This window comes from Clinocottus analis, unplaced genomic scaffold (genome assembly GCF_023055335.1).
Source record: "Clinocottus analis isolate CAN_PGR_092001 unplaced genomic scaffold, fCliAna1.0.p SCAF_8, whole genome shotgun sequence".
NCBI lineage: Eukaryota > Metazoa > Chordata > Actinopteri > Perciformes > Cottidae > Clinocottus > Clinocottus analis.
Genome location: NW_027176240.1, coordinates 16,567,135 through 16,589,164, shown reverse-complemented (window position 1 = coordinate 16,589,164; position 22,030 = coordinate 16,567,135). Strand labels below are relative to the sequence as shown.

The 22,030-nt window shown below is 45.2% G+C and overlaps 1 protein-coding gene across 5 annotated transcripts in view; it reads left to right on the top strand.

Moving 5' to 3' along the window:
- Positions 1 to 22,030, top strand: part of LOC137779821 (arginyl-tRNA--protein transferase 1) — a 52,468-nt gene that overhangs the window by 17,041 nt on the left and 13,397 nt on the right. For all 5 annotated transcript variants that reach the window (XM_068568021.1, XM_068568019.1, XM_068568017.1 and 2 more), the window contains 3 exons: positions 3,748 to 3,780; positions 9,552 to 9,733; positions 12,793 to 12,892. In XM_068568021.1, coding sequence (XP_068424122.1) covers positions 3,748 to 3,780; positions 9,552 to 9,733; positions 12,793 to 12,892 — 315 coding nt within the window. The remainder of the gene's footprint in view (positions 1 to 3,747; positions 3,781 to 9,551; positions 9,734 to 12,792; positions 12,893 to 22,030) is intronic.

The following is a 22,030-nucleotide window of genomic DNA, read 5'->3' as shown; positions in this document are numbered from 1 at the left end:
AACTGCAGGTCAACTCGCCTGATGTCTTCCCAGAAGCTCAAAGCCCCCCCCCCCCCCCACCGCCCGCCCCAACGGTCCTGTGGCTTTTGTTAAGAAATGGAAAACACATTGTTGATGCGGAGATGGCAAATCTTGGTGCCATACCGTTCTATTCCTGCTGTTGCTACCTAGGAAGTTGGGCCATTTAGTATTTGTTGAGGTATTTATTAATCCATTAAAGTATTACCTTGGGACAGAACGTGGAATGCCGTCAGCCTGGCTCAGAGCCAGGTGGCGCGTGCGTGCTTGCGTGCGTGCGTTACCCTAGTTCAATTACTCTGGCCAAATTGTACTACCATTAGACAGTATGATATCCTAGAGGGGACTGGTTTAGTTTGTTTAAGGATGTATGCATTTCCTGTCATACCATGACTGGAAGGGAGCCAGACATTATTCCTTCCACAACACAATTAGGCTTTCCTGACAGAGTTGAAGCACAAACTTGCAATTATTTAGACACACACACACACACACACACACACGGACACACACACTTACTCACACTTAGTGGTCTTAACTGTTTTGCTGAGCCGTGACTCTGAGTTCCTGCACATGTGGCATTCATTTTGAAGAAAACAAATCCTGTTAAATCTGTATTTACTCTTCTTGATGGCCGGGACCTTAACCAAGACACATGAAAAAAATAAGTATATGGAATAAGCTTCGAAATGGCAATAAAATGCAAAGTGGTAAATGTCAGAAGAAATGATTGAAGAAAATAACTTTTGGCTTGGCTCAACGCTTTTTGCAACATGGTTATGCACAATAACGAGATATCCAATGAAACCTTCTATAAGCAGCATACCTCGCTTTTCTTTGTATTAACTTATTGGCCTGTGTACTACAGCTAGGATCATGCAGCTCCTCTGCTGCACACTGAAGTGAAACAAAGATTGTCAGAAAATGGCTGGTGAAGAGAGAAAGACAGGGGTTGTTTTTTTGTATTTTCTAATGTGATGGAGATAATACAGGCACGTTGTCGCTGAAATAAGTGCAGCCAGTTGACCGAAAGAGCACAATGACGAGAGGTCATAGTAGCGATTATGTGCGTGTGTGTGAGAGAGTGAGAAACGGCTGCTCGCCCTTCTAATCGTACACAGATGAGTGTTTACTTTCGGAAAGGGAGAGTTGGAGAGGAAGTGATGGACTCCATGTGTTGTAGATGAGAATGTTCCAGAAGGCACTGTGGACACGGCTGCGTTCACAGGCATATGCGTCGTTTGTTTTAGAGACGCAGAGAGGGAGAGGAAGCTGAGATTGTACTTGCATGTTAGTTCCCCTGCCATCTCCATGCCCGAGGGACGGTACCTACACATTAGACCGTCTGTCTCCTGCAGAGTGTGCATGTGTGTGTTAATGAGTTATCTCTGATTGTTTGAGTGTCCGCCTGGCTGGGCCGTGTGGTCTGTTGTTTGTCAGTGGCTGGAGAGGGGTCAGCCAGGCTCCAGGAGAGAGAGCGGCCTCGACCAGTCGAGCAGTGGAAAGTTGCTATGCTCTTTCACCTTGGTACGATTACCCATCAGCCCCCACGGTGAGTGCCTGGTAATGGCGGACAAGGGACCGAGGACTGTGACAAGCAATCAGAACTTAACACGCATCCAAGTAAGCGTTTGCGTACATTAACGGGCTCTAATGTTTAAACGCTCACACACAACTTACTCATAAAATATTGCAGCGTTTCACTACAAAGTCAATTGGAGATTCACAGCTCCACACACGCACAGCAGCCGGAGCCTTTCATGGCCTTTCAGAAATGATGTCATCTAATAACTGCAGCTGTTGTTCTGTTGGTAAACCGTTTAGTGTTTTTTTTTTTTGTGAGGTTTAAACAAAAGTTTCATTTGAGCCCGACGGCAGTATTGCACATCGGGAGGGGCTGCTGTTGGTAATTTGTTAACTGGCAGAGTGCAGTAGTCACAAGGAGTCGAAGTTAGGAAAGGGAAATTACACTTTACTGCCATGGTTTACACAGGTGGGGAACTTGATAAGCATGTTTTTGCATGAGTAGAGATCGTTATCAACTAAAGTGCAGTAACTGCATGTAAAGATTTTGCAAGTACACATGCCCTCTGCTTCTCTCCGTCCAGGGTTGAGGTCGAGGGTAAAGACAGCGCTCTGGCATCTTGTCGAAGTCTCCTGCGCTGCGGGGTGCACAGTTTACGAGTCATTTACAGCTCTCGACATTACCTCTCAGCAACAAAAAAAAAGGGCATGCATTGTTTTTTATTTTAGTTCTGTCGCTTTTTAGGTTTGGCCTGACATTTTATAGAGTCGTTTATTTTCCTGACTGGAACGTCAGTAATATGTTCGTTGGATTTAGTCATTTTTATGACGGGAATCCAACTGAAGTGAGCGACTTTGAAAGGTAGTGAAAACAGTTTACTTCGGGCCAAGGTAAAATAGAAATGACAGATGACGATGCATCATTCTGCAGCCCCTCACTGCCAAAACATTGCCCGTGTTGGAAAACACTGCATAAGTGTCATCCAAACACACAAACACACACACACACACACACACACACACAGCTGTGGCAGATTAACAGAGATGAGTTTGTGGAACTGTCAGGATTTTGAGTTGCACCTAAGCAAGGAGCGAACCATGCCGTCAGCAGTCGACGCCGTCACCAGCTGCACTGCTGTGCACGCAGACGGAGGATGTTGTTGTGCTTATGGGTATTTCTCCAACTTGTAGAGCATTTTCGTTCTAATGAGAGGGAAAGACCGACACCCGTCCCAGTATGGGGCTTCCTGGGGCTGCAGCGTGTCCAGGATGAACTTGGAATCGTCCATTTATTGACAGAGACTGTGAGCGTTTAGTCCTTTTCCAAACACCAGCCGTCCTGGCGGAAATGAAATCGCGAGTGGCAGAGAAGCTAGGAAGCCTAGAGTCTGGGTTTCAAAGAGGAAAATCAAGACAAAAAACCCAGCAGCCAACCACAAGAGTGTGATAATTGCAATAACTTAATTCATATGCCCTCCTTGTATGTGTATTCCTATCTTTTTAACACCTCTCTATCTTGTGTGTAATGATGCTTCGTTCGTTGCTATTTTAGACTCCCGTCCTGATCACCAGACAGTGGAGCCCAAGTTGAACATTACTGCGTATGAAAGACGCGGCTGGAATTGTAGCATTTCCTTGTGAAATATGAACTTGAAGCTGCGGTGCGGCGCAGCGGGTCCGATAGACGGGGTAAAACCCAAAAGCTGTCAATCACCGCTCCGCTGTGGCCGCTCTGGTTCTCGTTATAGATCGGGTTTGTGGCCCGAGACATTGCGGCGGGCTCCGTTTGGTCTTCCAGTCCTGCTGGTCAGCTAGTCTGTAAACCCACTGCTCTCAACCCCGGTGCTAACAAAAAGAAGGAAGCGCAGGAAGAAAAAAAAAGTGTAGAGAATGGATGTAAGATTTGATGATTCCACGGACCTAAATATCTTGTGCTCAAGGAAGGCAAGGCTGATCATTTAAGCTGTCTCAATGTCCTCCCTGGATTGTGAGCCTCAGTTAACGGGTTAAATGTTTTCATTTGTGTAAATACAGTTTTTCCATCATATGTGACACCTGAGTGAGGGGGGAAAAGACGGAGGGATAAACTATATGGAAAAGCAATAGAGATGGTATGGTTTTCATTTGGTGACCCGGAGAACTAACTGTTTTTCTCTCTTCCCCACCCTCACCTCCACCCTCACCCCCACACCCCCCTCTCCACAGTTCCGGAGGTTTCTCTGTGATTCACCACTAGAGGTATGTATTTCCTTTGGCCTGTTGACAGTTTAATCATTTTTTTTAAATGGCTCTATTCAGCCGTATGTGTTACCTGTAATGATTTAACGGCAAAGAAAATGTCCTCCCGGCGAAATTACTGTCATGGAGATGATGATGATGATGATGATGATGATGATGATATTAATGATAATGATTTGGAAAAAGTCCAGCGTTGCAGATTAGTTCATCATCAAACACACTCATAAGGGTAAAAGGCTAAATGTACACAAGTCCCCCTCGTCCAGCACATAGGTACCCACCATCCCCCCCCCCCCCCCCCTCTCTCTCTCTCTCTCTTTATTTCTTTCTTTCTTTCTTTCTTTCTCTTTTCCTTCCAGATCCCTCCAGCTGGATTGAGCAGGGGGGTTAAGGGATTCAGGAAGGGGTTTTTCTTTCATATCGGAGGGGTTTTAATTCAGCCCCGTCTAAGTGAAAGGGGGCGCTGAAGGAGGAAAACAGTGAAATATGGTGTCCAGATTGTGTTGCAACTGTTTGGCACAAGGTCTTCGGACCAGTCCTTTCCTGTGGCCTCCACATAATGTGCCTTTCCTCTGCTCTTCACTTCATGTGGTGTGGTACAGATTAAAGCACCAGAAGCCGACAGTATGTTTTTGCTGTCATAAGGCAAAATTCCACGGTAACCTTGGAGGGTTAAACAACTGAAGAGATGAAGAGAAAATGTTGCTCGTAGTTGAGCAGAGTGCGTAGCTGGCTACAGCTAGCTCACTTGTGCAGAAGGCTAAATTAGTTTTTTGTAGTTTTTTTCTTCCTCTTTGGATATTGTTGTTGTGCAACCCCGTCATACAATGAAAAACAACTGCTTTGCAGTGTAGGCAGTTGTTGCCAATGCTGGAATAGCGGCTTTTCCTGCAGGATACTCCACCATTGGATTGGGCTTTCACTGAATTAATGTGCAAGGACATCTGCATGTGCGAAGCCACTAGTAGAATTTCCTAAGCCTGAAGACAGAGCCAAGAGAAGGAGCAGAAGCCTGGGTTTCTCTCAAGACCTCCTTGATTAAATTATGCTGAAGGCAAATTCTATTTTTTTGTCGAATGACGGCAAAATTATACTGCCTATCATAGCTTTAAATTAATACAATATTGCTTCAAGTCAATTGACTCATTAGATTTTTCTATGGCTGTAATAGGAAGGATATTGATGGCATCTGAAAGAGGATTCACCGTTGAGGTGTGGTATTTTCTGTGGTCACGAAGGGAGATGTGAACACTGAGCACTTAGCAGGCCTGGTGAGCCGCAGCCTTCAGAAACACCAGTGGACCTGTCGGGTCAGGACAATTACACCAGCAATTAGACCCAGGATGGGCACTTATTACAGCCACTTTAATAGGATTGAGGGTCCATGAGCGCACACAACCCGACTGACACGAAGACGCAAACACAGTCACTTTGTGTTGCCCCGTGGGCCCCCTTAGGTCCTCACTAATGAACATCATTAGTGTTTATAGGAAACAAGCTTTTATCACCTCGTCAAGGCTAGAGGCCGGGCTCACTGAATTATTACACACACACACACACACACACACACACACACACACACACACTAGTTCAGGATGCCGTCTCCGTTCCTTTGGCCTCCTCTCGCCCAACGTGTTTTTATGTCTTTCTCTGACCCCCCCTTGTCTTCTCCTGTCTCTCTCCAAATGCTCTCCATTTCAGAGTGATTATGCGCTACCTCTGCGTGTCGGCCTACATCTGTCTCCAATCCGAGTGCTATTAAAATACACACACACACACACAGCCACTTACCACATGGACCTGCATACTCTGTGGTTCATCAGCTCACATGTAAGCCGGTATTTATACAAATGTATGCAAACGGAATACTTACAAATCCAACTGCAGCTAACCAGGATCCAGGTCGTCTGACTTATGACCGTCTCAATGAACGTCTTATTTGTGCGTTGTTGTGTTTCACTCCACCAAAATTGCAGCAGATCCAGGCTGGAACTCTGAGGTAATGAACATCAGCTGTCCCTGATTCCTCTGTTTAAGAAAATAAAAAAGAGTTCACGCACACAAACAGATGCGTAAACACGTTCGTGCAGCCTGATAAACACTAAACAGTGGCACATCCTCAATACCTGCAGACATGATGAGGAGCAGGCCTGCAGGTTTCTATGTCTCTGCACTTGACCTTGGTGAGGTCGAAGTGGCATGTGCTGTAGGAACTCTAGGTTTCACGGGCTGTGCCTAGTTCGTGCACTCCTTCTGTTTCTATTTATTTTTCTAAACAGCCTCCTAATGTGTCTAACCAAGGGGCAAACACTCATTAACAGGGGTGTTGGCCAATTAGTCACAAGGTTTTCTTTTATGGCCACAACGCTCAACCTCTCGCTCTCCGGCTGTCTCTCTGTGATTTGGTCTCTTTCCCTGAGAGATAAGAGAAGGATCATTTTCGTTATGCAAAGAAACTGAGATACACATCAGCAGGGAATGCACCAGCTGACATACCATAGTAGTGAAGACACAGACCCCCACTGTGCATGCCTCAGCTACAGTACAGTAAGCCAAATGCAGAGGAGTCCACCAGCTGGATCTACTGTAAAACAGAAGAACGCTTCTGCAAATGAGTCAATTTCTCTTTGGTCCTTTTCAGCTCGGGAGAAACGCACACTGACGTGTGCGTGATAACGGTGCTTGTGATACGAGCTGTGCTACACCTGCAGCCTGCTCACGGGGATCGCTCTCTGTGGTTGTGAGCGCGTGCACATTAGAGAGAGAGCTAGAGAGCAACATCTGTACGTGTTTAGAGCCAGAATTAACTGGTCGAGCAACGCGAAGTTGCAGATTTGCACGGTTGATGTTGAGCAAATAACAAATAAATAGTTAACATGGTAAACCTTCATCTAATTAGATTACAACCTTAAAGCAGTGAGGAGCCAGAATGTGATGTGTATCCACAGCAATGACCCTCGCCCATACTTGAAAAAAAAGGAAACCCCACTCGTTTTAGTGCGTCTTCAAAATAATTTACAACATTATAGAGGATGGTGAATGAATGCTGATTCAAATAAAACAAGAAAATGAAGAAAATTACAAATGAATACGACAAATAAAACTCTGGGAAGGTCAATACCACGGAGAAAACGAATCTGAAAAGCAAGCAAGCAAGAAACTAAACGAAACCATCCCAAATAGATTTGCTAATTCGCTATTGTTCTGAGGAAATGGAATAAACACAAAGCTATTTCCAAAATCTGTTCTTCAACTAAGATATGTCACATTCTCTTGGGCCTTTGTTTATTCTGTTAATTATCCCAAAAAACAGCTTTGATCAGATGCTTTGTGGAGTTTCATCACATTGACTGAAACACTCCCCTCTCTATCCAGATTGTGGGTTTCCATCAATGTGTTGCTCATAAAACACATAAATTAATGTTTAAAAGGCATCAGTGCACTGCAGAATCTAGCGGGGCCATAAATTGTTCCGTTAACTTTTTAACCACATATAAATTATGTCCTTTCAAGTGTTTGTGAAAAACATGACTGGAAAAAACATCATCATTAGAAAGGGAGGACATTTTTGTTTCACACAAAAAAAAATTCAAAGCGGCATCGTAAATTCAAACAATGGGAATGAAATTTGTCATTTTTAAGGTTTGGAGATGTTATTCATATTATGACATCATGTGAAAAATATCGCACTTATTTTGCTTAAAAAATCGTACAAAGTCAATACAAAGTTTTTGTCAGCATACAGTCGGACACTTTTCTTCAAACTTTATTCTGTTTTCACACTTCTCTGCCATGTCGGACGGTCCTCAGAGCCAAATCGGACTCATATTTGGGTGTGATTTGCTACAATAAGCCACTCGACACAGATGCTCCACAGAAAGTCTCAAAAAGTCGGTGTCGTGCTCCCGGTTCCCGTTTCTGACATTTCTCCATGGTTGAAAGAACCACGCTGCACACGGCTCACAGGGCCCTGCATTGAGGCCATATGAGAGCGATTTGGGGCTGCAGGGGAAACTCTGGGTGGTTTGAAATGTTCCAGAGCATGTTTAGATTGTTGTCACAGTGGCAAGGACACAACCATTAAGCTGTCGTCTGAGGTGACGCACAGGTCAGTCAGACAAGATCGGCCTTGAACGCGGTCTGAACTCACAAACCAACATGCAAACTCAGACAGACATTGCTTCTTTGTGCACAGGCACCCACGGCTATATAATTGTGCTCAAGCATTTATGCTCGAAGTGGATAAGAAGGGAAAAAAACCTCCCTTTCTTCCACACGCTGATCACCTCTCGCTCTTTTTCTTTTACTTACAACTTCTTAACTGACACAGAAGGGCCTCTGACAAAGCCTCCAGTGTTTCTGGGGGAACTGGTGCCAAGAAATAACAGGCGGCCTGCTTTCACAGACGGACAGTTCCCTCAACCTTCGGCACACTCACAGCCACATAGAGTGCTTGCTCCAGATGTGGTGCCTGTCACCCTTCAATACCCCCGGCCGCCCCCCAAGTAACTGTTTTTTTTCTTCTTCGTTTTTTTCTTGATTCCTCCCTCCTTTTTTGCCGAAACCCACAACATTTTAATCTCGTATCGAATGGTGTCTGATGTGGCGCAGCATTGAGACAATTTAATCATCCTTTCCCACTCAGCTACCCCCACAGACACAGACAAGTAAATGGACTCACTCTGGTCTATATTGTGTCAGACAGGTAATCAGACCTGAGTGTTCAAGAGGCCAGTGCTAGTGGGATATCATTTTTAAACTTTTACTACCAGCTCTGCTGAAAAAAACCATGCATGGTGGTGAGGAGGAATGTAGCACACAGTCACCTCATTGGTGATGTATAGCCCTGTGTGTGTGTGTGTGTGTGTGTGTGTGTGTGTCTGTTGTTTGGTTTAATTTGATCAGAGTGTGGGCCCGGTGGCGCGATGGATTAGCGAGCTAGCTCTCTCAGTGTTGTGATAACTAGCAGCGTCTGCGCTATATAACTGAGTCCAGATGAATGTTGGCGAATGTGAAGGATCCTGTTACTAGTGCACTAAAGAAAGACACACACACACACACGCTCGCTCACACACTCACTCACTCACTCACACACACACACAAACCAATACCCCAGCTTGCTATGACTTTTAACCCTAACCCCGAGCCTCTAGTCTTAAGCCTCCGTGATAAAAGCAGTGAAGTGACTTGATTGAAAAACCCAGCATGTGGATCCCTATGAGAAACGCAACGTGTGTCAAACACTTAACCGTTTTATTAATGGGGTGGATTCAGGCGAACGGGTGGACACCTCCACTCACATTCTTTCATGCTACATGGCGAGAGAGCAGACCGACGTAGAGGAGAAAGCTTGGCAGCACTCCACCACCGCCTGGTGAAATGGATTTTGCTCATGCGGGGTCTTTTATTAAAAAAGCCCTCTCCTGGAGTGTTTCTGTGGCTCGCCTGCACCGCCCCAACTCCACCCAGCTCTCGCTCCACATTTGGGAGCCATTAGCGAGCTGAATGTGAGGCTACTGTACACCCCCACACATTATGTGTGAGGCCTGGCGGGGAAAAGCCTGTATTATGATACAACATCATACAGGTGTGTGTGTGTGTGTGTGTGTGTGTGTGTGTGTAAAACAGTATAAAAACAGACCTATTAAATCTCATATTATCCCTGCTCTGTGATTTATGTATTTTTCATACAAACTATGAGACACACAAGACGACACGTTTGACCCGTGAGTGCCTTCGCTCAGCGTTGTTCTCTCTCTGACTCTCTCCAGGCGGAGCATTCTCCCGACGGGCCCGAGGTCGGCTACGGCTCCTTCCACCAGCAGTACTGGCTGGACGGGCGCATTGTGGCGGTCGGGGTGATCGATATCCTGCCGACATGCGTGTCCTCCGTCTACTTTTACTACCACCCGGACTTCGCCTCGCTGTCTCTGGGCTCCTACTCTGCTCTCAGGTCGGTTGCCAGGCCTTCGACAATCCGCGTCATCCCCCTTTCTGTTGTTTTGAAAGCCCCTCCCATTGTTCATGTGAAACATATTAGATGGTGGAGATTATTGGTAGCGCCCGATGGCACGTCAGGGATGGCGGCCTGTCATCATACTTCATGATAATCCATATTTTTGTTGCTTCGTGCTGCAAAGAGGATGCTGAAGTGTTTTTATCCTGATGGAAATTAAACAAGAATGTCATATCAAATGTAACCCAGGAGTGTTTAAGGCAAATGATGAAGTAGGGCATTAAAGCTTTTGGAGTATCCAGATTAGTTACAGTCACTACAAAGTGTCTCAAAACATAGCGGAGTGATTGGATGTTGCTTCCCCTCTCGTTGGTGACCATTCCCTTCTTTTGTTCTCTCTTTTAGTTTCCCTCCCTTTTCTCCCGACCTGCTCTCTCCCCTCCGACTCTTGATCTTTTTTGTCTCCTCCCAAATTTTTGTCTTCCCTTAGAACTGTATCCTATAAGTGCCATGATACTGTAGGTTGGGAAAAGTACCGCTTCCTTCACAGTTGATTGGCCGGGGCAGAGCTCCGTTTGTGGTTCAGCTGACGACAGCTCTCTCGGCCAAGATGAAACAAGAGAACACACACAAACGCTACAGGCGCACATATCTGGCGTTTCCTGTAAAATGTAACCCAATAATGTGAGAATGGCTTTTTACCATATTTCCGTGCAGATGTGCAGGATTTCATCTTCAAAAGTTGCCGCGTGCAGGTGTTCTCATGTGAGTTGCGAGCCCTGCAGTTGGGACAGACAGGCCCTGCTCGTATGGAGGGAACACCCTGGTCATCACTTATTATTTTAAGAGTCTGACTCCAAGAGTAACACAGAGTGCTTGGTGTGTGGAGGAGGCCTCAGAGGAGGGAGCCAGCGGGACTAAAATCCTCCCGTTTGTTTACAGACACCAGAGCTCAGGCCTTTGATCGGGTCTGGATACTCCCCAGTCTGCTCGGCCTGGCTGACTCTGTCCAAAACGTACTGTTCAGAATGCTTATGCGCACACAAAGTGTGCAAACATTTATAACATCAGACAGTGTCTCTCGTCCACATTAAGCCCATCTGGAGAGGAGGAGGAGTAAGAGGATGAGGAGGAGGAGCCTCGATGACTTTCTCATTTATTCTCAAGTAATATTTTGTGTTGCGTCGAATAGTTGTGCCGAGTTTGCATTTTAAGTTGAATCTCTGTGGCAAATCACAGCAACATGTTGTGCATTACACCTGCAGATGTAAAGCAATGTTTTGCTTCCCCACACAGGGGCTCTGCACACATGGCTTGCTCGACACCATGTCATATCATTGGTTTAAACTGCTGGCTGCTGTTGGTTGGGTGCTATTTAGGTCACACGGCCTTTACTCGCTCACAACTTTCTACAGTTCAAACATTTTCAAAGATCCTGTCGGAGCATTTTAACGCTGCTGTGCGGAGCAAATAAACAAGGGATTGGAAGTGGATCAGGCTTTTACATAAACAATGAAGGGCTGGATTTGCAGATGGGCTCGGGACATCCCTCGTTGTTTATCTATATACACAGTAGTACATACATCAATACACCATGTGGTTTCAGGTTAATTCCCCAGTTACGTGAGCCTCTGTGTGCTTCCCATCACTTGTAGCGCTGCATTTTCAGATCTGTAGTCCTGCAGTGTTTTGTAATGAAATGTTTCTGCATGCATGCAAAGTAGCTGTGCGTGCGCGTGTGTCTGTGTGTGTGTGTGTGTGTGTGTGTGTGTGTACATCAGTATGAGGGAAGCTGTGCAGGAGCAGTGGGCTTGATAATTGGCTTGTGCTGGAGTGTCAGATGGCTGAAGAGGGGATAATGGCGGACTCAAGCTGCTGCCATGGGGGTGGGGGTGTGAAGGCCTCAAGTGAAGGGGGGGCGGGGGGAGGGGGGGGTGCAGGGCTTTTTTGTGAATGGGCCTCTCGCCTCTCTTGACCCCCCCTCCCCCAATTCAGGCCTGCCGGGCGCTTTTGTGGAAAGGGGCTGGGAACTCGGGAACCTGGCAGCAAGCGGGTGACCTTCTAGCACCTCACTCTCGCTGCCTCTCCTCTCCCTCCCTTTCTCTTTCTTGACCCTCCTCCTTTATATTCTCCTCCTGCTCCCTCGCTCTCCCCGTCGCTCGGCCCGCTTTGTCCCACGTCTTATTTTTCAGTGCATCTATTTTATTTTAAGGCCTCTTTCTCTCTCCTCTCTGTTAAGTATTGTAAGAAAGGGATTTCTCCCCCTTCATTTAAGCTGGTGAAACACAGAGGGTGGAAGGAAGAGTGAGACAAAAAGAGAGAAGAAAGCAGAGCTAGAATTTAGTTATGGAATACTGAAGGAAACGACAGAGGGAAAGAGGAAAATGGGCTTTTATAGAAAGGATGCAATTAAGGAAGAAACTATTGGGGGAAAATAAAGCAGGCCAGACATTTACTGTATTTGAAGAAGCAATATAAATCTTCCAAGTTCTAAATCTTTATTTTACACGCTTTCTCCCTCCTTTTTAACCACTTTCTTTTCTGCTGGGGGGCTCAATGGCAATAAAGAAAAGGCAGTTGTTTTTGTGTAATGAAATGAGACCAAGAAAAGCTGCTTTTTTGAGTGTGTGTGTGTTTACTTCCTTCAGTTTCAGCACTGCTCGAGTCAGCGCTGCTAGCTCCGTTTTTTTTCTGAATGGCCTCATTTATATGCTGTTGATATATCAAAGATGCAGATGATTTAAATGTATAGATATATGAAGATTTTTAAGTCAGGAAGTGTCTAAGTGCGTAATTAGACACTTTTAGTTTGCAATATGAATCGGTGTATTCTAAGTTACTCTTCACTTTGAAGATCTGTCTTCTGCATTGTTCTCCAAACTCCATCTCTGCTGTTTCTGTTGTTACTGCATGCGCATATTTTTGTTGGTCAAAACAGTCAACGGAGGAAGCGACCGCACCGAGCTGTGTGCATATGTGTGTGTCGTTTCTGAAAGCCCGGGCCTTTTCTTCCAGTGCCTCTCTGTAAAGGTGTGTCCGTGTGTTTCCTGCCACAGGGAGATCGCTTTCACCAGGCAGCTGCAGAAACAGTCTCCAAAGCTGTCCTTCTACTACCTGGGCTTTTACATCCACTCCTGTCCCAAGATGCGCTATAAGGTATGTATCGTCTCACGTCGACATGTACAACAAGTTTCTCATGTTTTTCACCTTTTTTATTTCAACATCATCTCCATGTGCTGAAAACGATGTTCGATACTGCGATCAAAATCTAGTTGTTGAAACCACATTCCCACATCACTTCAGGCTTTTTTCACCTGGCATTATTCTAGTATCAGGGCAGCACAATATAGGGAAACATTTATTGTGATTTTTATTTGAGACCAATATTGACATTGCAATTCAGTACGTGATTTAAAGATGAGGAAAACGTTTATGGTCTTCTTTTGTATTCACTATACACAAGAAATCCATCATTTTATAGTATGGCCAACACAACATTAGATCCAGTCCACACACATCCTGCTCATTCATGTGGCTCAGGTCTACATGTTGTGATGAAATGAGATTTATTGATGCATGCATAACCTTAATCTTAATTTAGCTATTGAACTGTAAAAACCTTCAGTTACAGTCGAATATTGATACGTTTGAGCCTAGTGAACATGTAGAATTATCATCAAGACTTAAGTCTTTAACCTTTTTATCCAGAACAATGTTTCTGGTATGAATATGAAAATGAATATGAATCTTCCTGAGACTAAGACTAATATTTATCAGGTGGCATTCTGCTCAAGGAACTTTAGATTGTGCCCATGACGGCAACCATCCTTTCTCTTAGCTGTTAATGATAGCTAGATGCAATATAGTTCATATAAAGCACAGGTCTGTGCCCTGCTCCCAAAGTGCTGCCATGCTCTATGGCTGACGTTTTTTGATTTGCAAAATCGTTTTGCGAGAGACAAATGTTTCTTGTAGTGATTTAAATGTTTCACACTGAGCCTCGCTTTTTCACAGCGTGTCTCTGTATCTGCCCTCTACTGTACCGGTGTCATGTGTGAAGAACACACAATGAAGTTTAGCTGTTTTATGGACACATCAGATGGATGAGTCTGTGTCAGTTTCCAATGTTGATGATCCCTGACCCACACTATTTACTTAACTAACGTACCTCTTTCGGTGTCTGTCCCTGAACTGGTCCTCGCCTCTCAGGCCAGTGTCAAAGTGGTTTCTTCTGCTGATTACTTTTGCATCTCTTTTTCCTCTTCTACGTTTGTTATTACAGCTGCCAAGGCCTCAACATGTGCTTCTCTCTCTCATTTCCACACCTGCTCTTGATTTCTCAAGTATTGTAGTTTGGAAATCTGCTCTCTTTCAAGCTTAGTGACACATATCAAGTAGACTTTTCAGGAGGAAAGAGTAGATTAGATGTGCAGCGGTGGCTTTACCGTAAATATTAACTTTTAACAATGTGTTTGTAACCATTCAACGGTAGATCAGGGATGCATTGTAGCCGTCAGGATGACGTGTACATGGCAAACATTATTAAATCCAAACAGCAGATTCATGTGCAGTGAAACCTCAAGATAGGACAGATGAAAACAAGGAGACATTTGTGTGAGCGAGGACAAGAAAAAAAACATACAGAGGGGAGGTAGAAGCAGGGAAGAGAGGCTGCTGAAGACATTAAAGGTTGAGAGGAAGGTCACACTGGTGACTACAACTGTAACTCAGTAGCAGGGAGTGTGTTTCATTACATGCGTGTGTGTGTATATATCTATCTGTGTGTGTGTGTGTGTGTGTGTGTGTGTGTGTGTGTGTATATATATATATATGTATGTATGTATATATATGTATGTATGTATATATATGTATGTATATATATATATATATGTATGTATGTATATATATGTATGTATATATATATATATATATATATATGTATGTATGTATATGTATGTATATGTATGTATGTATATGTATGTATATGTATGTATGTATGTATGTATGTATGTATGTATGTATATATATATATATATGCGCATAGTTTTAAATTCAGTTGATGTACTTTTACACAAAATTGCGTAATGTACATGCATGCACATTATGCCACTAGTCACAGACGTGCTCACATTCACACCAAACTGCCCTTAAAGATCTATAGCTTCAGAAGGATGGTGAAAGAAAGCAGCCTTTCCAAGTCCAGTGCTCCGGCCAAGGTTTGCCATTCATCCCGTCTTTCTCTCATCCATCTACTAATTCATCCATTTCTCTGTCAATTCATTCAGATGTTCCCAGAGATTGTTCTTGTTCATGGGAGACTGATGTCTTGTTGAGGATTATGGCAAAGTGCCACATCATCTTGTCCATTTACAGCTTGTTTTGGGATTTGCATAGCGCTTTGCCCATTTTCTCAGTTTGGGAGTCTGTGTATGGAATGCGTGTGAGTGTGTTTTCTCTGTTTACGTGTCTGTGTGTTGAATCCTGATCACGCTGTTTGTCTGAGAACGCCGTAACCACAGAGCCTAACCTCCCCTGCGCTGGTATTTACTCCCCCAAACCCCCCATATCTGTTCTTGTGTGTTTGCCATTGGAGCGTCTCTCGTTCACAAACCTCCCCACTTCTTCCTATTTTACCCTTGTGGAGGAACACAGAACAAGGGTGAGAAGGTTGCCCAGTTCCCACCTTTAGGGCTCTCGCACTCCCACAGAAACACACCCGCGTTCCACACACCCTCACCACATGCACAGTGTGGCTCACTCCATTGTCTGATTTGCGTACGAGCCCAAGTAGTTCATTAATGCACAGACATACTGTGGAGTTGTTCAAGCCGCTAAGATGGGGAGCCCCTAAACTCTGCTGTTATTGTGTTGGAGGTCCTCTGGTTTCTGGGTGTCGGTCCTGCTGCTGGCCTCCTTTAAAGACCAAAACACCAGCACTTGAACCCTACTGGACACCACTCAGACCCCTTAAACACCACTCCCCCTCTCCATTTTACCCACGCACACCCTTCCTTTCACCCACTGCCGCCTCTTCAGGAAACGCCCTCTACCCATCCGTTCACACTGAGCTGGATCGATTTAAAGCACATTTTTGCCCTTTTAGCCTCCAATGGTAGTACTTTTTATACCCAAATTCGAAACTTTTGGGAAATATAAACGTACTTGAATAAGGCAAAGAAAATATCTAAAGTGTTGATATATAATTGTCAGCTTACTCTTTGTCACCTCCATTGTATTACTGTTCTTGTGTTGTGCGACCAGTTATCTAATGCAAGGGTTAACATTTATGTGTTTTTGGTTGCAAAATAATGATTTGGTATTGCTGAAGGTTAGCATGTATAGCATTTATGACCCTCAGTCAAATCAGTGCTATATACTTGTGTTGAGTATCGAGCCAAGCTTTTCAAATTAGTCTATGGTTATCATGGAGGCATCCGGTAAAGATACAAATTAGGAGAAAGCAATAGATTTTTTATAATTATTGTGTTTTCCAGGCTGTATTTCCATATGGACAGAAAAGCTTAAGATCACAATCTGATTATTTGAGTAATTAATCTACGTTAATGTAGTAGATAGGTCCTGCATGTCAGTGAAGATTGGATGACTTGACAAGCTGAGAGGAACACTAAAAACATGTTATCTCTCTAAAACCAGCTTTCTCCCAGTAGAATTTCACACGGTATTTCAGACAGCACTCTCCTTCCCTGGGGAGTAATAGAAGTGCATTGTTTATGTAACTGACACCAGCAGCATAATAAGAAGGCCTTTTCATGGTGACTTTATGAAGTGTTCAAAGATACACCGGAGAGTTTATAAAACTCCTAGTGAGGTAACACTTGTTTTTAAGCCTCCACCTGACCAGTTCTGTTTCAGTATCGTCCCCTCGTATGCTCCGGCTTCATATGTGTCGGGCATTTTGGCTGCGTAAGGCCACAGTCTCCGAATGGACTGTTTCGCTCCTGCGTTTCTCTTTTAGAGTGTTCTTGAGTTGGAGGGGAAAAAAATCTTTTCCGCCAAGTCACATCTCTGCATGCCATGGGGAACGGCTCCATGTGCGATGGGTTTAAAAGGTCTCGGCGATGCCAAAGCCTGGACATGGTCCTGTAGAGCAGCCTTAAAGGGTCCGAGAAGACTTGGAGTCCAGCCAGGAGCAGGGGGCTGCCTGGCCAGTGTCAGACCCTCACCTTTGTTCTCAAAGCTAGGACGGAGCGTCCCACAGTGCCTTGCTGGTTTGGCTGCTGGGTTCAGGGTTAGACGTGACATCCTGCCCCTGGCTCCTGGCTCCTGTCCCTGGTCCTTTGGCCCTCCCATAGCCCTCTGATGTTGAGCTGCAGAGAGCAGAAGGTGAAGCAGTTGGAGGCTAAATGAGACCAAAGGTCTTGGCCCTTCTGCCACTCTTTTTCTTTCTCTTCACTCTCACATGGAGCTAAAAGTCAACCTGAATGCAACGTCTTGTGACTTCAGACAGTAACTGAGACTTGCTTGTTTGGATGGATTGTGGTCAAATAGGAATACACGCTGAAAGGGTTCTGCAGTATGGTAACAAAAGTGCTGGCACATGAAATACGCCTGAAATCTAGATGCGGCTAAAGTTTATACATTTTCTTCCATCACCTGGCGTTCATGTTCTCGACATGGTCTGCCTGACCCTTCACTTCAACTCGCGTGCTTTTTCTCACCATGTTTTATTCCCTTGTCCTCCAATTACTCTGCCGTCCAGCTTCAGCAGCTCGCAAAACGTACTCAGAGTCTCATTAGCTTTCATTTGGTACATTTCCACTTTTCATTTTTGGACAGTGCGAGGAGTTAGAGATCCATGCCTATCGTGATTTTTCCATTTCTTTGCAGAGGTGTGTAGCTACGTGCGCACTTGTTTGTAGCAGTTAATTTTAAGGACTGAATGAATAAGCAGCCTTTGATGATGAAAAAGAAGGCGCTCACCTACTTGGCTTCACAGATCTGCAGTACCTGGTTTTAACAGATGAAGCACTTTTCAAGTGTGGCACTGGAGCACACGCACACACATGCACATATACACAAACACACACACACACACACACACACACGGACATAATACCCAGTTCGTGAGGGAGTGAGAGAGTTATATGAAGTGGCTCTTACTCTTGTTATTATTGTTCACAGTGAAAGAATGTCTCATTCTGAGCCCAGGAAACCATTACATTTTCCACAGAGGGGAAGAAAGGAGTGAGAAAAATAAGTGAAAGGAGGAGGAAGAGGACAGATGGAGGGAGAAAAAGAAAAAAAGGAGTGACAAAATGTGTGCCAAATGAGAGAAGGAGGCAAGATGAAAAGGCGTATTTGTTTCCCGGCGGTACTTCACTGACTTTTAAAGAGTCCTTTTTTTTGCGACAGCTGCACCTCCGTTCCCTTTCAAACCAGCTCCTCCTCGCTCACAAACAACAAACACGTCAGAGAGGCGGTCAGTTCTCTAGCAACAGCCAGCAGTTAACCACATGGCTTTTGAGTTCAGTGGACCTGAAACAAATCCATCCAGGTGTCAGCCACTGTGCGGAAGAGTACGTTGGGAACACGGCCGATGAAAGAATACAACGCTGGTTTCAGTCAGTTGCTGCTTTGCTCGGTGTGTGGCTGCAGGCTTTTCTGTCACCTGCTGCAAGAGTTTAACTCTCATGACATCAATTAGACATGACAAATTACCCTCCCGGCTCAGGCATGTACACAGGACTTCATTTTCTTAGTACGCGCATAAGCTGCACAGAGATGTTTTTTGTTTTTTTTTTAAAGTTGAATAGTGATGCATACAAAAGGATTCTTTTCTTTTTTTTTTCACTGATTCTAATTTTAGATCAATCAAATTCTGAATACCTGTTTAGTTTTTTTGAAAGAAAAACAATACTCGTCTTTGTGACACATTGCAGTGTCACTGAGGACCTGCAGCGTTTCTATTAATGTAATGAATCTCTCCATCAAACAGTCCCCGCCTCCTCTCCAGGTACGCAGCTGCAGGTTGTGACACGCTGCAAGGCTCTGAGCCACGGCTCTCAGGTCCCTGCATGTGTGTTGTTTACACTCAGGGGGCTCATTCAGACAGTATGTGTGTACGTGTGTGACCTCGCATACTGTGTGTGTCACTTGTTTTACATCTGAGAAGATTAAGACTGACAGTGAGTGATTTTTAAGGCATCCAGAGGTGGGTGTGGCCCACGGAGCCCCCCCATCGCTGCGTACCATGCTGTACATACGCAACTTCTTTTTATTTATGTTGGGTTCGTTCCCAAGGGCGTTCTTTTCTCGGCATAAACTCGTCCAACCCTTTTGATAGATTCTGTTGAGTAGTATGGAAAGAGTTTACAGGTGAGCAGCAGTGTTGGTGTGGAACTGTGTGGGTTTACGCTTCACAGGCCCTGCAGGTCCAGGCACAGTACTGCCGCCCCTTCTCCTCTTTTCGTCCCTCTTCTTATTTTCTTTTTTTTTTTCCTTTGCCTTTCAGCAACTGTTTAAGAAACCAGCCACCATGCTGCACAGGATGAAAGATTGATAGAGAGAGAGAGAGAGTGTGAGAGAGAGAGAGAAGGGTTTAGACTGAACAAACTCAACAGATTTCATTCAAAGATAAAAACACGGCATCCCATTTTGTTCATTTTCAGACAATTTTCACAAAAGTCACGACTGCTCTCTTGGAGGTGTTTTTTGAGGTTACTGTGCTGAGTGCACATGTTGAATCTGATGGGCTCAAGTGTGAACTGTAACATTGTTTTTTTTTCTTTCTTTCTGCTCTGCTTTCTTTTCCACAGATGAAACAATATTCAGTTGGTTTATATACATAACATTTGTCCAGTCGCAATACCGTCCAACAATCCTCAAGTTAGAAAACCTGCGCCCACCAAAATAAGATCAAACCCAACCAGGCCCATTTTCACCCTCCGTTAAATGAATACGCTTTTGCTGCCATCCAGCTCCCCTCCCCGGTCTTAAATTGGAGCCGTTCTGATTTAGCTCGACAGGAGACCACCTACAGTGCACCTCCCAGCAGAAACATTTCTTAAAGTTTTTGATCATTTCTCTTCTCTGCCTCATCATCTCTTTTTTTCTCCTTTTTTTTTCTCCAACCACGTGTCCTGACAGAGTTGTGTTTTTAACAAATCATTAACAGGCTACAGCCACTGCTTGGCACCCCCCGAGGAGGAGCGCTGACAGGGTGATGGTCTGAGGGGGCAGAGCTCAAGAGGTCAGGTCAGACGATTCAGTCTTACTGTGCGCAGAAGGGACGAAGTGGGGTAAGGGGGTGGGAGGAGCGAGGGGAAGGTGTGAAGGGCGAAAATGCGAGTTTGAAGGTGGTGTCACGCTGATGTGATCCAGAGCCCACGAGCTGCCAGCCTGAGGTGTTTGCCTTGCCATTAACTTCGCCACTATTTATTTTCAAACCTTCTGCAGCTGCGCCGCTTTGTCTGAAACGCCTGGTTTCTTTTTGGCGTGGAATGCAGGCCGATCTCTTGATAAGCACTACTGCGCAGAAAGAGCCGGGTCTCATAAATGCAGTCAGACACATATTCAGAGTGTGGGTGGAGGGCCTCGCAGTTAGAAGTTTGAGGTGGGATTTTAAGACCCAGATTAGGGACTGCGGCTCCTACTGCAAGTCGGTAAGCTGCGGTCTGTGTCAGACAGGCGCAACAGCTCGCCTGCCCCATAAAGACCAGAGGAGATAAAGAGATAAAAGTCCCCCAGTCTGTGAGCTGATGCCCATAAAAGTGCTGCCATTGGTTCTCAGGCCTCCGTCGAAATGTGATCCTGTAAAAATATTTTCTCCTCATTAACCTGTCATCCGCAGAGCCATGACGCATAGCCAGGCCGGGGGAGTGCCGGGACAGAGTGGGGCGGGTGGAAGGGATTGTGCGGGTTGTCTAGAGGCCCAAAGGGGGAGACTTACCAGCCTAGATGCTTTATTTGAAGGTCGCCCTGTGGTAATGTGTTGAACAGGGTGAAAAGGCCTTGGTGGGCCGGGAGTGCTTAAACAGCAGCAGTTAGCGTAAATCTCCTCAAACTCAGATGCACTTTCTCACACAGACACACACACACACACACACACACACACACACAGGCATACAAACGTATGTGTACACTTTGTCAGGAACTGTGGTGAAAGTGGGTCTCTGTGGTCTATTCCGAGACACGGGTTGTTTGGACATGTCTTTCACTGGTGCTGTCCCTCTGTCCAGCCTGCTTCGGTGTTATTTGTCTAGCTAGCATGTGTGTCTGCGCTGTTTACGCGTGTCCATCAGCAGCAAGAGGCCCTCCTGCCATCGTGTGCGTTTTCTTAATGCGACTGAAGAGGCGTATTGTGAGAGCTGTATGTTTGAGAGAGCTTACGGACCTCGGGATCGGGGCCTCTGTTTATTTTTTTTTTTTACTAAGATTGGATGAATGTGACCCTGGGTCAGAGTGCTGGCCCAGGCCAACATAGGTTAGGCCTGCTCGGCTCTGGGTCACATTAGGCCCCTTTGTATACCCACAGGGTTCAGGCTTGCCCTGAGTGACACCCAGCTGAATAACGTAGTGCAAGGAGACCACAAATGTGACACGGTGACCGTATTTGTCCGTGTGGGTCAAATGTCCGTGCTTCCACTGAAAGTGCTTGACGAATGTTTAATCCTGAACCTAATATTCCATTCACTATTATGTTCAACCTCATATATCATAAATCAGGCTGATTTTTGTATTGCATGGTGTTATTTTTGGATATCTTTTGCCCGGAGCAAACAGAGTATGGTCTACCGTTGGTGACCTCATCTATTTTGCGACCAGCCTGACATCACACTCTTGGAGCCGCTCTGTCTCAAACTGAAGTAGGTGTTCAGTTGACCAGCAGATTACTGTATAGCTTAATGCTCTTTTTCAGTGGAGATTTGAGTCGTTCTGACACTGTTGACAAGAATAGGCTCATTGAGACTGCGTTCAGACATTCGGCACAGTGCCTGACTTGTGCGCGCACACACACACACACACACACACACATAAAGGGACACCTCAGCTCGGGGTATGGTGGGTGGAAACCAAACTGGAGATGTGAGCAGGAAATCAGCAGCAGATGTGGGTGTAAAGTAACACAGTTGGAGGCAGGGAAACCCTCTTGCTAGGACATCAAGTCCCCCACTCCCGTCTTCTGGTCTTTCTTCACCGAGCCTGAAAGAGGATCACTTTGAACCATGACACTGCTGTGTAACTGCAAAGCAGTGAAGGATCTCACCCTCAACGAGTCTCCCTCCGATGCACGAGGTGGTGGAGAATTTCTTTGTGTCAACACATTGGTGCATT